Below are 16,626 nucleotides of genomic sequence, written 5' to 3'. Positions count from 1 at the left end.
GTCAAGGGAAGAGAAGAGCAGAGGTGGTTTGTCATTGCCTGCTTCTGTGTAGCAGCCCTGTACTTCCTTGGTTGTCTCCCATCCAAGGGCTAACCAGGGCCGGCTCTACTTAGCTTCTGATATGTGATGAGATTGGGCTAACCTGGGCCATCCAGGTCAAGGTTTCACAACCGTATTGTGATTTTATCTGAGACTCCCTGCTTGCTTTTTAGCTCCGTTATTTGGTGTTAACAATTTTTGTCTTGTTTTTAATTTCATTTTGTGGTTATCTCTCTGTTGTTGCTTTGTATGATGATATTGCAGCTTTTTGTTTTAAAGATGGTATGACTTTTTCCATAATTTTTGCTGTTGTACATGGACTTTTGATTTTATATTTCTTATACTGCTTTTGTAATTTCACACCTGCTTTGAAAGCTTTATCTGGTAAGTTTTTGGTGTTAATTTTTATGGGGTTTTATGTATTTATTAACTGGTGTTTGAGGCATTTGTTTGAGGCATTTATTAACTGGTGTTTGAGGCATTTGTTTGAGGCATTTATTAACTAGTGTTTGAGGCATTTTCTTGTGGAAAAAGTGAGGCATTAATATTTTAAATACAATTTTTTAAAATCTAAACCTGTGATCATTGTGACATTTTGTGGGAGTGAAGCTTGATAGTTAAAAAAAAGCAAAAAACACAATGTACTATTGCCCTCTACTGGCTATTTCCACTTTAAAAGTTCAGGTAGTAGGCGTTGTAGAAGCTGTGCAACATAGGCGGGGGTGTGTGTGCTAGTGAGAGTAGATAGTACTGACTTTGATAAATCAACGTTCTGACTCCATATAAGGCAGCTTCATGTGTTTTTATTGTTTTAGTGAACATGTATTTCACCATAGCATATATGAATCAGCTTTGAAAAACATGAATCCAATGTGAAAAGCGTGAATAAGCTTAAGTTGTTTAAGTTTTGTTCTCTTCCTGTTAAGCTTTGTAACTGAGCGCACAAGAAAAATGTTTTAAATAAATATTCATGTTATGCTCTGCTTAATTGCCCAAATGTAAATTTCAAGCGCTTGTTCATGCTTCGTTAGGAAAGCAGGGTAGAAGCCCATATAAGCAAGTCTTTCAAGTCATTTTTGGAGAGAGCAGCATCTCATTTTCCACCACATACCATCCATTCTTTTCATGCATTTCTCCCACAGTAAAAACATTTCTCAGATTTTAGTATTTGCTATATATGAAAGACAATTTTTTTATTGCTCACAAGGAGACATTTACTTTAGCACAACTGTAAAAAAAAAGTCTGCTAACAGATTATCTGCCAACATCACTGCATTTTTCTAAATATATTTTATTGAAGTTTTCGATTGTCCATTGAGGATTAAAAGTTGAAGTGTGGTACAGGCAATGAGTGTTATAAAACGGCCAGGAACTAGGATAGGTAGGGAGATATCTGCCAGAAAAGTATTGAGAATATATATTTGCAATTATTGAAAGAATTGTATTTTGTAATAATCGCCATCTGCAAGTGAAATCCTGCCCCTCCAAAAAAAGTGCTGGGAATTCAGCAAATACCACACTGCCAAATTTTGAATAGCTCTATACATAAAACACAGATTATAGAGTGGATTTGTTGTATTCCCTAGTCATCTAGTAAAAGTAAGAAGCATTTGATTAATTGAAAATATTTTATATGTATTTTTTAAATTTATATATTTTCTATATATATTTATATAGAAAATAAATATTCTATATAAAGTAACTAAGAGAAGGTTTGAGATCCACAGAGATCCAGAGTAGCAATAATTTTTTTCTTTCCTTTTTCCAGTTGTACGGCTGTAGAGAGGAAACCTTTATAGCTCTGCCAGAGCCAACCTGAAAAGAGGTATTCGACAGGCTAAGCTGGGCTATAAACAGAGGATTGAGGACAATTTCAATACGAATGACATGCAGCAGGGGTGGCAGGGGATTCAGAATATAACTAACTATAAACCAACTCTTGCTGCCGTGGATGGAGACTCTTCATTGGCGGAGGAGCTTAATCTCTTCTTTGCCCGTTTTGATGTGGAGCTGAAGGGGACAGCCATATTACAGCCTTCTGTCCATGGCGGCCCCTCCCTCAGGGTAGAAGAGCATGAGGTGAGGCGAAGTTCTGACTCCATATAAGGCAGCTTCATGTGTTTTTATTGTTTTAGTGAACATGTATTTCACCATAGCATATATGAATCAGCTTTGAAAAACATGAATCCAATGTGAAAAGCATGAATAAGCTTAAATTGTTTAAGTTTTGTTCTCTTCCTGTTAAGCTTTGTAACTGAGCGCACAAGAAAAATGTTTTAAATAAATATTCATGTTATGCTCTGCTTAATTGCCCAAATGTAAATTTCAAGCGCTTGTTCATGCTTCGTTAGGAAAGCAGGGTAGAAGCCCATATAAGCAAGTCTTTCAAGTCATTTTTGGAGAGAGCAGCATCTCATTTTCCACCACATACCATCCATTCTTTTCATGCATTTCTCCCACAGTAAAAACATTTCTCAGATTTTAGTATTTGCTATATATGAAAGACAATTTTTTTATTGCTCACAAGGAGACATTTACTTTAGCACAACTGTAAAAAAAAAGTCTGCTAACAGATTATCTGCCAACATCACTGCATTTTTCTAAATATATTTTATTGAAGTTTTCGATTGTCCATTGAGGATTAAAAGTTGAAGTGTGGTACAGGCAATGAGTGTTATAAAACGGCCAGGAACTAGGATAGGTAGGGAGATATCTGCCAGAAAAGTATTGAGAATATATATTTGCAATTATTGAAAGAATTGTATTTTGTAATAATCGCCATCTGCAAGTGAAATCCTGCCCCTCCAAAAAAAGTGCTGGGAATTCAGCAAATACCACACTGCCAAATTTTGAATAGCTCTATACATAAAACACAGATTATAGAGTGGATTTGTTGTATTCCCTAGTCATCTAGTAAAAGTAAGAAGCATTTGATTAATTGAAAATATTTTATATGTATTTTTTAAATTTATATATTTTCTATATATATTTATATAGAAAATAAATATTCTATATAAAGTAACTAAGAGAAGGTTTGAGATCCACAGAGATCCAGAGTAGCAATAATTTTTTTCTTTCCTTTTTCCAGTTGTACGGCTGTAGAGAGGAAACCTTTATAGCTCTGCCAGAGCCAACCTGAAAAGAGGTATTCGACAGGCTAAGCTGGGCTATAAACAGAGGATTGAGGACAATTTCAATACGAATGACATGCAGCAGGGGTGGCAGGGGATTCAGAATATAACTAACTATAAACCAACTCTTGCTGCCGTGGATGGAGACTCTTCATTGGCGGAGGAGCTTAATCTCTTCTTTGCCCGTTTTGATGTGGAGCCGAAGGGGACAACCATAGTACGCCGCTCGGACATCACACGCAAGAGGTGGAATTTGCCCCTACGAGTCCAGGGAGGCAAGGGAACGTTTCCCCCCCCCCCGTGCGGGCTTCGCAGCCACTGCCGAGAACAGCGGCGGTGGCCATAACTTTTTAAAGAGCCCCTCTCGAGAGCTGGGAGAGCCAGAATGGCCTCTCGCGTGTGATGTCATCACACGCGAGAGGGGGAATTTGCCCCTACGAGCAAGGCCACCACCCTTGGGCTCAGGGGGGCAAGGGAGCATTTCGCCCCACCCCTCCTCCCATGTGGGTGTTGCAGCTGCCGCCGAGAACAGCGACGGCGGCCATAACTTTTTAAAGAGCCCCTCCCGAGAGCTGGGGGAGCCAGAATGACCTCTCGCATCACACGCGAGAGGTGGAATTTGCCCCCACGTGTCTAAGGCCACCACCCCGGGGCTCAGGGAGGTAAGGCAATGTTTCACCCCTCCCCTTCCCCCCGCTGGCGTCCCGAGAGCTGGGAGAGCCAGAATAACCTCTCGCGTGTGATGTCCAAGAGGTGGAATTTGCCCCTACGAGTCCAAAACTACCACCCCGGCACGCAGGGAGGCAGGAAAATGTTTTGCCCCGCCCCAGTGTCGCAGCTGTTGCCGAGAACAGCGGCGGCGGCCATAACTTTTTAAGGAGCCCCGAAGGAGAGCTGGGGGAGCCAGAATGACCTCTCGCATGCGAGAGGTGGAATTTGGCCCTACGAGTCCAAGGCCACCACCCCTGGGCTCAGGGAGGTGGGGAACATTCCCCCCCACCGTGTCCAAACTGATGGCTGGTGGGAGCAGGGGATGGGGCTTATGTGCCCACCCTCTGGGCTCCTGACTGGCAGAGTGGTGCTCCAGTGCACTCCGGCAGGAACTGAGGCCTGCAATTAATTAATTATGACATTGTGTGTAGAACAGCCAGGAGATCCTAAGATTGTTTGGCAGCCAGAAGTTCTAGCTCTGTAGCATTATGCACCAGTAGGTGGCGAGCTAGACTTGTTATTAAGAGGAGACAGTTCAGAGGTGGTTTGCCATTGCCTGCCTCTGTGTTGCAGCCCTGGTATTCCTTGGAAGTTGCCCTTCCAAATACTAGCCAAGGCCAACCCTCCTTAGCTTCCAAGGTCTGACAGGACTGGGCTAGCCTGGGCTTTTGTATGCAATTTTAGTACTACAGCACGACCCAGTGAATAAGTTAGGGTGGAGAGAAACTGACTGGCCCAAGATCCCTGTCTTGTAAATACTCTCTTGCTTCATGGCTGAGTCTGTGGATTTGAATCCATATTTCCCCAGTCCCAGTCAGACAGTTTTAACCACACCAACTAACCTGCCTTTCAGATTCTCTGTGAGGATACAATGGAAGAGGTGAGAACCATGTAATGGGTCCTTGGAGAATGAGGGAAGATAAAACAGGAGATATAAAACCGTAACAACTGTCTTGTAAATACTTTCTTGCCTGGCTATCTGTGGAAGGAATTATTTCCAAGTGCTGTTAACAGTTGGTTTTGTTAGGACGCAAGGGACCAGTACAGGTACATTTGTGTGCGTAAAGTGCCACCAAGTCACAGCCAACTTATGGCGACCCAAGCCAGGAGCTTTTCAGGCAAGTAAGAAGCAGAGGTGGTTTGTCGTTGCCTTCCTCTGCTGAGCCTTCCTTGGTGGTCTCCCTTCCAAGTACTGACCCTGCTTATACCGTGGCTATACCGTACTATACCCTGGCTATACCGTGCCGCCTTCCCTCCCACAGGTCCATTTAGGCAGGTTAAAAATTTCTGTGAGCTAGCAAACTTGTAGAGGCCCACTGGCCCACTTTGTATGGTTCCATTTTACCTTCCAACATTTCATAGATCACAAAAACACAGAGATGTCTGGGATTTTTCATTCTTTTTTTTTTAATAATAAATTGTGCCAGCAGAAGCTTTTGAAAGGCAAATGATAAATAAATAACAGTTAAACTGAGTTCCTGAGGAAGAACCTACCACATGAAAGAATGTCAGATAGATGTAGATATCAAAAACATGGCATTATTATATAAAAAAGTAGTAATACTGAATCGTTCATAGATCGCCACAACACAACCACTGCATACCTCAGAACACTCCTCTCATACAAATGTAAACAAATACACAATCATTTTGTTTAGTTTAGCCTGATGGATTTACAGGTGGTGTTGCTTTAGGTATCTAGACAAAGGGTAGGATATGATAGGCTAAAATGTTCAGGAATAATATGTGAAATAACATAAGAAAGAAAATGAAGCTTTAGATTTAGAAAACTTTAAAAGCAAAAACAAAAAACAAAAAAACCACAGTATTGCCCTCAAATGTTATTGCAATCAATCATTTAAAATAGGACTGTTAAACTAATCTGAATTAAGGATTTGAAAATAAACACTAGTTATATATAGAATATAAATGAAGATACGTATGGCTTAATTATCTTTAGTATTCCATTATCACTTTGAATAATCCTCACATTAACATAGCTAATAAAAAAGGCATATTTTAAACGTTTGTTTCTTAATATTTTAGAGTATGCTTGCGTTTTGATAGAGAAGAAGGATTAGTATGGTCCATCATAAACAGATGGGCACAATATAACAGGACCAGGTGTAATCAGGGCCAGCATTTTAAAATGAGGGTGCTTCACATGAACAACTAAGGCTACAAATCCCAAGAATATTCTCTTGGTGTTGGCACAGTTAGGGCAGGGCTGCCAAATAGAATAAATCACAATTCCAAGCAGCCTCTGAACAGCCACAGCCGTCAGTGACCCAAAATGATGTTCATCAAGGATTATCAAACAACGTATCTCAGGAAAATATCTGTGTTATAAGGCCTGTTATATTGTAACAGATGACCATGTCCATTTTACTCTATGCTGTGACTGTGTGTGCAGTATCTACACCTCTGTAGTGATGATGATGATGATGATGAAGAAGAAGAGTAGGTTTTCATACCCTGGTGAGTATCAAAGCAGCTTACAATCACCTTCCTTTCCACTCCCCACAACAGGCACCTTGTGAGGTAGGTGGGGCTGAGAGACTTCTGAGAGAACTGTGACTGGCCCAAGGTTACCCTGTAGGCTTTATGTGGAGGAACAGGGAATCAAACCCAGTCCTCCAGATTAGAATCCGCCATTCGTAATCACTACACCAACGCTGATCACAAAGAAGCTACTAGATAAGCCAAGGTAATGGTGCTACATCCTGTCCCTTCTTGATGTTCTCAGGGCGTGCCTAAATTGGGGGCAGCTACACAGAGAGAAAGATACTGTCACTGAATTACCGTTAATGTTACTGCTCTGAAGAGTCCTATTAATTTTAAAGGCTAAAACATTAAAAATATGGTTGGATACTATGACCTTTTCTGCTGCCGTGAGAACAAGGGAGATCTCACACAATTTCCCTCTCCTCAGCACAGCCCTGTCCTGGATGGCATTTTGTCCATACGAACCCCATGACCCTCTGCCCCAGCATAGCTTTCTCAGGACTCAAATGTAGTTCCTCTGCTGTCTTGTGCCACCAGAAAATCCATTAGTATCTAACTGAAGGCTTTTGAATCAAGTTTAAGGCACATAGAAAATTCTCACCTATATGCTTTTCCTTATAGATAATATTAATGAATACTATATGGTGAGTTTCAGAACTGCTGAACACTGTGTTATCACATGTTAAGTGATTTTCGGAGGGTAGCCATGTTGAATTGCAGTAGAACAGCTAGATTTCAGTCCAATAACACCTTAGGGATCAACAAGATTTTTGGGGTGTAAGCTTTTGAGAGTCGAAACTCAGAGCATGTGTTCTCAGCTTTGACTCTCGAAAGCTCATACCCTGAAAATATTGTTGGTCCCTAAGATGCTACTGGACTCAAATCTACCTGAGTGGGTCATCCTACACAGCCGGAAGACAATGTTCTTCTATTTTACCCTTTTCTTTGGGAGGATAAATCTTTTATGAAACAAGATGATTATACCAACCTCTTCCCCTCCCTCTCCACATTGCCAATCCTTAACTAGAATCAATGCTTTGTAATTTGTTTTATAAAACACGGAAAGGTGGTATACAATCATAATTGGGGGGGGGGGGAAACCATCCACACAATACATAATCAGCACACAAATTCTGAAGGCCTTAAGTTGTAGATCCTCAGTGAAACTGGAACACAGGACCTGCCTGTGAATGGCAAGAAAAAGGTCATTACAAACAGGAAAACAAACTATTCAGCCCATGCAACATTCTCCACACACCAGACACTGAAATCACACCCCGACTGTCACTTCCTCACACTTTGATTACACTAAATTCCAAAAAAAGGGGAAAATAAGCAGCTTCAAAAAAATATTTTTTTTTGAAATGTGGAAAAATACACATAAAGATTATGGTGTGAATAAAAATGGCACCAGTAAATTTAGGACGTTAGACAGTGGACTTTTTTCTGTTTTCTCTTACTAAACATTATTGCACAGAGACCTTGAATCACATGTTCTTCAATCTTACACATTTGCTCCAAAAAAATGTGACATAAGTGCGATGGATAATTTAAAAAATAATGTAGAAAAGAAGAACAGCAGCATGATTTGTCAAACTTAAAATCCCTATAATTTAGTAGGAAAAAAATAACCCTGCTATAAACAAAATATAAGTGCTCTTTGCTCACTTAAAAAAAAAATAGCATGACGCCATGGAAGTCTGTAAATACTCAGAGTGGGCAACGCAGATCCAGAAGGGAAAATTTTTTTTGCTAACAAACCCAGCCTTGGAAATCATGATGAAGATCCAGATTTCAAGTGTACTCATCTATATAGCTATTTACAGTGCTAAATGGCCTAAATCAGAACCAGCTTCCATTTAGGACCTTGTCTGCGAGTCAAATCTCCAGACTCATATTGGCCTCAATCAGGATTCAATGCAATTAAGGACAATATAAAGGAAGACTCTAAAAATTGTATATATATATATATATTTGCTTTGAGGACTCTGTACAATAATTTACACATATACAGGTTGACAAGCTCCAGTCTGATCCAGCCCATCTTTGCTTTCTACATCAGAATGCTCAGACTGATTTACTTCCAGCACGGAAGGCTTTGGATATCGAAACGGGTATCCATTGTCATCGAAGAACCTTCGGAAAGTGAACTCGTAGAAGGCGTGTTCTGTGTGTTTGCCGCTAGAAGAGGCCTGCAGGTCCCACGCCCTGGTGCTATCCTCGCTAGTGTCATTCCATGGACTATCTTCCTCCACTGGATCAAAATTGGATGTATCCGTTGGGTGGCTAATCTTTGGGATGTAGGGAGCTGGCTGCCTGCGACAGTCAGTGGAGAAGTCTATGGAGTCAAAGAAAGGGTGAGCCTTGATATCATCGGCTCCATTTCTTCCAAGCCTCTCTTCAGCAGAGCAACACAGTTTTGTGATAAGGTCAGTTGCCTCGGGACTTAGCTTGACCTGGGAGGGAATGTGCAGGGTGTTCTCCCAGTTGATCACCTGAGGAACACAAACAGCTAGTTAGTATCCAGTAGTATTCCTGCTAAGCACAACCATGCTATGGTCACCTTAAGGCTAGACTATTGTAATGCATTCTGCATGGGCCTGCCATTGAAGTCAGCTGGGAAACTCCAGCCGGTACAGCCCAATTACTGTTGAGTGCCAGGGAAAACATGTATGTCATACCCATTCTGCAGACACTCCATTGGTTACCAGTCTGGCACAGAAGGTGCTGGTTATTACTTACAAAGCCCTCAATGGGCTTGGACCCACATACTTATGGGAAAACCCTCTCCTGCTGTGCTTCACCACAACCGTTTCACTCATTTGAGCAAACCTTTTGCCACCCTACAGATGGATAGGATCAGCAACTGCCTGTGCATGTCCGTTCTCCATGGTGGCACCTGCCCTATGGAAAAGCCTACATGTGGAGGTCAGGAAGGCTCCTGCATGTCTGTCATCCTGCAGAACGTGCGTAACAGTGATGTTCGGGAGGGCGTCGTTATGAAGGGATTAGAACTGTAGAAGAATGGAACAATCCAGGAGAGTGCCTTTATAATGGAATAGGACTGTAGTCTGCTGCAGTGATTTATTATAGGGATTATCCTGCTTTTACTGCTTAGTAATTCCACTTATTGCACTGTTTATAGTATAGTGGTGGGCTCTCCTTCTTTGAAGGTTTTCAAGCAGAGGCTAGATGGCCATCTGACAGCAATGCTGATTCTTTGAATGTAGGGAACTCATGAGAGGGAGGGCAGGAAGGGTTGCCTGAGTGCTTAGTTCTTGTGGCCCCTTCTTACATGCCCAGGGAAATGCTGATTGCCACTTTGGGGTCAGGATGGAAGCAGTTTTTCTCCAGGCCAGTTTGACTGGAGATCCTGGAGGTTTTTTGTCATCTTCTGGGCATGGAACAGTGGTCACTGGGTGTGTGTGGGGGGGAGGTATTTGTGAATTTCCTGCATTGTGCAGGGGTTGGACTAGATGACCCTGGAAATCCCTTCCAACTCTATCATTCTATGATTCTATGTATTATTATTGTTACCCACCTTGAGTCCTGAAAGGTGGGCAAATAAATATGCACACCTTGCCAGTATCAGCCCATTTCTGGGACACTGTTCAAAATCAAACACCAGCAACCACAGCTGTATTGTATCCTTCAAACTATAACACACTAGCCAGCTTTATCACCATAATTAACGAGACTGAATTTACCTTCAACTGGGTTTCTGTGGGCGAGGGAGCCAGAAAGGGCGGCTGCCCTACCAGCATCTCAAAGAGAATCACACCGACACTCCACCAGTCACAAAGCTGAGTGTATCCTGAAAGGAAAGCAGAAGAACGTATTCTTCAACTGGCAAGAGTGGGATTGCACATAATATTTCCTGCTGTGTTCCAAAGAGAGAAACAATTTCTTTTTAAATTATCACATGTGGGCGTATGATTCATCTCAGAATAATAAACTGTGGCCCAAAATGATGACTGAGACATCTGTCTCAATGCCTTCTGATGGTCACCTTTAATCTGGCCACTGAAAGCAATGTGGGTATTCAAGGGAGTGCTTGGCATATTTATTATTCACTATTCGGCTACATTCACACACACACTAAATAATCCACTTTCAATGCACTTTCCAACTGGATTTTGTCAGTTCACACAGTAAAATCCAGTTGGGAAGTGCAATGAAAATGGATTGAAAGTGGATTATATAGTGTGTGTCACCGCAGCCCTTCAAAGATCGCCGTGCTACAAAACATCACCACTCAACCCTGCCTCTGCAACTGCGAAACAGAACGCAGACCACAGTGCCATTGGCAGCTGGGCAAAGAAAGGTTCCTTTCCCCCCTCAGGAAAGACAAACGGCTAGTCCTTCAAGCCTCTGTCTGCAGCATCCTTCCAGGTGAGAGGGGCAGTTATTTCCTCTGCCCTTGCTGTTGGCCCAGTGAAGAAGGAAACAGGGGTAGCCAGAACATCTGGAGGGCTGGGATAAGGACTGATCAGCAACCTTTCCCCAGCATGTCCTCTCTGCCACCATAACAGATTTTAACTGGAAATTGATTGGGTTTGTTTTCATTGTAAACTTCCTCAGGAGACCTTAGCTTGGGTCCTGTGACATCGGTCCCCTTATGCTTCTCTCTGGCCACTGGGGAAGCTTCCTTCTGCTGCGCTGCTCACTTCCTCTGCCGCTAGCACTTCTGTGTGCACAAGATCAACATTTTTCAACGAGCACTTATGCATGAAAAAGAAGTGCTAGCTGCAGGAAAAAGAAGTGCTGCAGCAGGTGAAAGGATCTGTAGAAGGTGGAGAAAAGTAAGGGGGGAGATAGTGTTATAAGAGTCGAGTCTTTGTGGCTGAAAGGCAGTCTACAAATGTAGCAAATAAATAAAGCTCGGGTGGCTTTACTGATTTTTTCTCCTGAGAGGGGCGGGGGTGAAAGAAGAGCATGTTGGGAAATGCTTCTGAAATATGATCTCTAATAATCCTCACCTCAGAAAATTTAACAAATATATCCCTGGGATATTTGTTCTATGATTTTTATTAACAGAAAAACAGTATTAATTTTAATATCTTCCTAAAAACCGGATCCTAACCAGCCTGTGAATGAATCTGTAAGATAATTCTGTAAATTATTCCCATCTGCTCCTTTTTTCAAACCACTTACCTTTTAATTTTGCTTTCATTATCTTATTGTCTAATTCTTAAAAACCTTCTGACAAAACTTTTACCTGTTCTTTCTACATGCCAAAATTCTTTTGTAACAATCTAAATGCTGTCTCTAGTTTATCAATTCTACTTATGCTTTTTTGTACCTTTTAAGTCAAGGAAAAATCCAAGAACAAAATAGAGGTACACATGGATTCCTGCAGCTCTTTCTACCTTCTGTACTAGCTGTCTCCAGTAAGGTAGCTTGTAATGTCTAAGCCATAAGGGGCAAGAAGTGTACTGACTCAGTGACTCAACAGTGGGCCTATGCTTCAACAAGCTAAAGAGCTACAAAGCATCCACAGGTAACCTCCGGCTTTCCTTGGGCCATTAATTTTTTTACATAACAGGAGAAGGAGGAGGAGAAGAGACGGAGGAAGAGGAGGAGATTGGATTTATACCCTGCCCTTCACTACCCAAAGGAGCCTCAGAGCGGCTTATAATCCATTTTCCCTTCCCCTCCCCACAACAGACACCCTGTGAGGTAGGTGGGGCCGAGAGAGCTCTGTCATGAGAGAACAGCTCTGAAAGAACTTGTAAATGACCCAAGGTCACACCAGCAGCTGCATGTGGAGGAGTGCAGAGTCAAACCCGGTTCTCCCAGATTAGAGGCCGTGCTCCTAACCACTACACCAAACAGGAAACAGAAATCAAAAGAGGCATGTGTTACCTTTACGAAGCAGGACTTCTGGCGCAATGTAATTGGGAGTGCCAACTAACGAATGGGCTAAGCATCTCTGATGTTGCTTCTTAGCTCTTTGCTCCAAGGTCTTCAGCCTGTCTCCACATCTACAGTTAGACACATCATCCCAGAGATCGCTTGGCTCCATGCTGTCCTGCCTGATATGGCTCCCTTTCAAAGACACAGGAAACAAACATGATTACATGGAAGGATTTAAAAACAACTTCAGAACCAAAAATGTATTTCATTCACGAAACCACATATATTCTGAAATTTAGAGTTTGTAAGCTTTGTAATTTACTTTTGTCATGACTCAGGTATGTATTTTATTTTGTGTGTGTATGTATAAAAACTCATGTGTAATATCTAATATGCTTAAATAAAAAGCATAATTTTCAAAGCTAAGCAGCCAAACAAAATGCTCTCCTGTAGCTCATCTTCTTACCAGAAAACAACAGGATCAGGAACAGCCACAAACAACAATACCATGCTGTGTGTCGTCTCTAGAAATTGTTCACTTGTGCATTTGCCAAGACAGGTTTTTTCCTTAAAATAAATAGTATAACACCTTACCCTGCCGTGCCCCCCCCCAAGTCTAAAAAGCACAATACCTTTCTGATAGTATTTTGAGTTGTGCGTCCATCTGAATCCAGTGCAGAGGCCAAAATCTGTCAGTTTTATGTGCCCGTCCAGATCAATCAGGATATTATCAGGTTTGATGTCTCTGTGGATAAACCCCATTCTGTGGACACTCTCTATGGCCAAAGTGAGTTCGGCAATGTAGAACCGAGCTAAATTTTCCGGAAAGACTTCCATCCGTATCAGCAAGCTCATCATGTCTCCGCCAGGGATGTAGTCCATCACAAAGTAGAGGTTATCCTTGTCTTGGAAGGAGTAGTAGAGCTTAACCACCCATTCGTTGTCCGCCTCTGCGAGGATATCTCTCTCGGCCTTGACGTGAGCCACTTGGTTACGGCTCAGCACATCCTTCTTCCTGAGGGTCTTCATGGCGTACAGGGCGTTGGTGTCCACTTTGCAGGCGAGGCAGACCTCCCCAAAAGCCCCAATACCCAAAGTCTTGATTTTTACGAACATTGATTTGTCCATCTTGGCTCTCTTGAGCCTGTTGTAGTTGGACTCTTTTTGGTAGAGGATCTTCCTCATTTGTTCTTGCTCTGCTTCAGAAAGGCCAGCCTTCATAAGAAAAGGAAGAAATGAGAAATCAAGGCAGTCAGTTTTTAATTATATGCATGGTTAGAAACCATTATATGAAGCTAGTTTGAGGCTTACTTCTAACTAACACGACAGCTTAAAAGTTCTCCTTTAAAAAACCAAGTTTGTGTCAATGCAAAGGTTCTGTACCAATCTCTAAATGTTTAACACAACACAGGTATTCCGCTCTACTAGTTCAATTTGATACATAACCAGGGCCATTCACGCAAAGAATAAACATCTAGTATAAGGTTCAAAAAGCATCATTCCAAGGATCACAAGACCGTTTCTATCTTTAAAAAAACACAAACATTCCTGGGCCACATGGCAAAGAACAGGAGGATGAAAAAGGGGCGGCGGGGGTGCCGATGACTGCAAAAAAATCTCAGAAGCCAGTAAGAATTAAGGAGGCTTCCAGTGGGCAGTGATTTATAGCATTCCAGCCCCTCCCTCCATAACTGTTAAGAATCTGAAGAAGAGCGGAGCAACAATCATACCCACCACCAATGCTCCCTCTAAGCTTTGGAGTCTAGTGAGCAAAAATTCTGCTTTGTGAGCTACTGCTGTTAAAATTGTGAGCGAGCGATTTGGCTACTGCATAAATTAGGTTGCTCCGGAGCCTTCCTTCCTGAGCTAAGACAAAAATGTATGAGCCGGAGGCTAAAAAATTGTGAGCTAGCTCACACTAACTCAGCTTAGAGGGAACACTGTCTACCACTGTGCTAAGGATGTAGAGGATCAGGACATGTTCTCGCTATATTTTATTTTTGGATTAAATTATTATTTTGCTGCTGGCAGTCAAACTTTTTTTTAAAAAATCCATCCTATGTTAAATATGGAGGGAGGGCATATTACTTTTATCCCACTCTGGATTTTTTTTCTTTTTACAAAAATAATAATAATAATACACAAAATGAATTTACTTTGGCCATTTCTTGCTCCAGTTGTAGCCGACGATTGATTTTTTGCTGGTAGGTCTTTATGACATTCTCCACGTGCTGCTCCATATAGAATTTAAAGGCAAACGGTGAGTAACTCTTAATGCGGGACTCTCTTTTCTCTTCATCTTTGCCACCTTTTCGCACCGGCACTGGTGAGGTCTGGATTTGCTTTTTATCCTTGCTGGATTTTTCCACTTTGACGCTCTTGGTTTTATCATTCCGTTCCCCATTTTCCTCCGCTTTGTTGCCTGGCGAGTTTGAGACCCCTCTTATTGTCTGCTCCATTCCTGTACGCAAGCAATTGATATCAAACTGCTCGGAATTACTAGGCAGCAGGAAATGTTTAGGATACGGCGGCGGCGGACACCTGAGCTCCTGATTGCTATAATCAACATCTAATGGATAAGAGTTAGCTCCTCCAACAGGAAGGGGATGCTGTTCAATCATCCCTAAGCCATCCACAGCAGAAGACTGCGCAGGTAACCAGCCAGGATGAGCAGGCCCCACCGCAGTCTGTGGTTCAGGCCTCATCACTCTTGTGCTTTTCACTGGCTGGAGGATATGAGCAGAGGTGACTGCTGTGATGGTGTTTGGAGAACTAATGGAAGGGTCACTTTTACCCGGAGGAGTCTGCCTCATAGACACTGGCATCTGTTGCTGCTGCTGGTGATTGTTGAAGGAATTGGTTCGGCTCGGTACACAAGCATCTGTTCTGAAGGGCACGTGCTGCCGGGGTGACGCGTCCAGTGCCTGGTTCTGTAATGAATCACGGCGGGAAGAGGAGGAAGAGGAGGAGGAAGAGGTTGCTTGCCACTGCTGAACTTGGGGGTTGTTCATGTCATACAGGTCCATGTTCAGGCTGTTTCTAGATGGGGTCAACAGACCCTGTGGTGGGCTGTCTGAAAATTCATTTGTAAATGCTGGGCCTCTAGTGATCACATGCATTGGGTGAGAAGCTTGGATGGGCTGCTTGTGATGAGAATGTGGCATATACAGACCGGCTGTTGCTTGCTGGAACCCATGGCCAGAGTTATTCTGAACTACTGTCCCTTTGTTTGGAAGGCTTGGATACCCTCCTTCCTGCTGCAGCTTGTTCTGGAAGGACTGACTCCGCTGAATGCCATACCCAAGAGCATCCCCCTGCACTATGATGGGCTGCCTGCTGTAATGCGGGCTATTTGAGCTATGGTTACTTTGGAGCTGCAAAGCCTGGCCGCTGTGACTAACTACCGGGTAATCTATGTTTGCAGGATATGTTTTCTGTTGGTGATTCCCAGGTGTGTTGTGGGAGCCAACACCAGGTGGTCTTTGTACAGGAGCGCTCATGTTTGCAGACTGTGAAGCAGAAAGCAAGTAGTCCATGTACGGCCTGGGAACCTCACTCAGCATGTTGGCAGCCTCTGCCCCAAAGCCTGTTCCGTCATAGCCTGGGTTGCTGATCTGGTGATAGGACGGAAAAGTTTCGCTGGATCCTTCAAAACTTGGCCTACGACTGACATTGTTTGGCACCATGCCTTTTCCTTTGTGGGAAATAAAAGACAATGAATGGGAATGTGTTAGGAAACCATAAACACAAGTAATTGTTATTGTATTATTCCTTCACATGTACACATGCAACCCTGTAAAGGGTTGCTTGCCAGTGCCTGGCTGCACATAGGATATGAAGGGGCTGCAGCAACATATCACTTCCAGTAAAAAACAAAACAAAACAGAAGTGACATAGGTAGCTCTAGGAATTGCTGGAAACTCTATGATTTTACCACAGAGTTCAAGAACATAAGAACATAAGAGACGCCAAAGTTGGATCAGGCCAAAGGCCCATCCAGTCCAACACCCTGTGTCACACAGTGGCCAGAAGAACCAGGTGCCATCAGGAGGTCCACCAGTGGGGCCAGGACATTAGAAGCCCTCCCACTGTTGACCCCCCCCCCAAGCACCAAGAAGACAGAGCATTGCCCCAGAGCCCCTATCTATACCTTGTGGCTAATAGCCACTGATGGACCTCTGCTCCATATGCTTATCTAGTTCCCTTTTGAAGCCGTCCATGCTTGTAGCCGCCACCACTTCCTGTGGCAGTGAATTCCATGTGTTAATCACTCTTTTGGTGAAGAAGTACTTCCTTTTATCCATTCTAACCCGACCGCTCAGCAATTTCATGGAGTGCCCACGAGTTCTTGCATTGTGAGAAAGGGAGAAAAGTACCTCTTTCC

General features: G+C 42.8%; 1 protein-coding gene across 1 annotated transcript in view; it reads right to left on the bottom strand.

The window, feature by feature from the left end:
- Window positions 1-8,386: 8,386 nt before the first annotated feature.
- The window catches only part of LATS2 (large tumor suppressor kinase 2), a 53,423-nt gene continuing 45,183 nt past the window's right edge, over window positions 8,387-16,626 (bottom strand). Inside the window, exons 3-7 of the mRNA XM_015417044.1 lie at window positions 14,399-15,936; window positions 12,875-13,457; window positions 12,252-12,434; window positions 10,094-10,200; window positions 8,387-8,881 (exon numbers count right to left, since the gene is read on the bottom strand). Of these exons, the coding sequence (XP_015272530.1) occupies window positions 8,387-8,881; window positions 10,094-10,200; window positions 12,252-12,434; window positions 12,875-13,457; window positions 14,399-15,936 (2,906 nt within the window). The remainder of the gene's footprint in view (window positions 8,882-10,093; window positions 10,201-12,251; window positions 12,435-12,874; window positions 13,458-14,398; window positions 15,937-16,626) is intronic.

The sequence above is a fragment of the Gekko japonicus genome, unplaced genomic scaffold (assembly GCF_001447785.1).
Source record: "Gekko japonicus isolate JY-2015 unplaced genomic scaffold, Gekko_japonicus_V1.1 scaffold685, whole genome shotgun sequence".
In the NCBI taxonomy this organism is placed as follows: Eukaryota; Metazoa; Chordata; class Lepidosauria; order Squamata; family Gekkonidae; genus Gekko; species Gekko japonicus.
The sequence above is the reverse complement of the archived record's forward strand: the minus strand, read 5'-3'. Positions and strand labels throughout refer to the sequence as shown.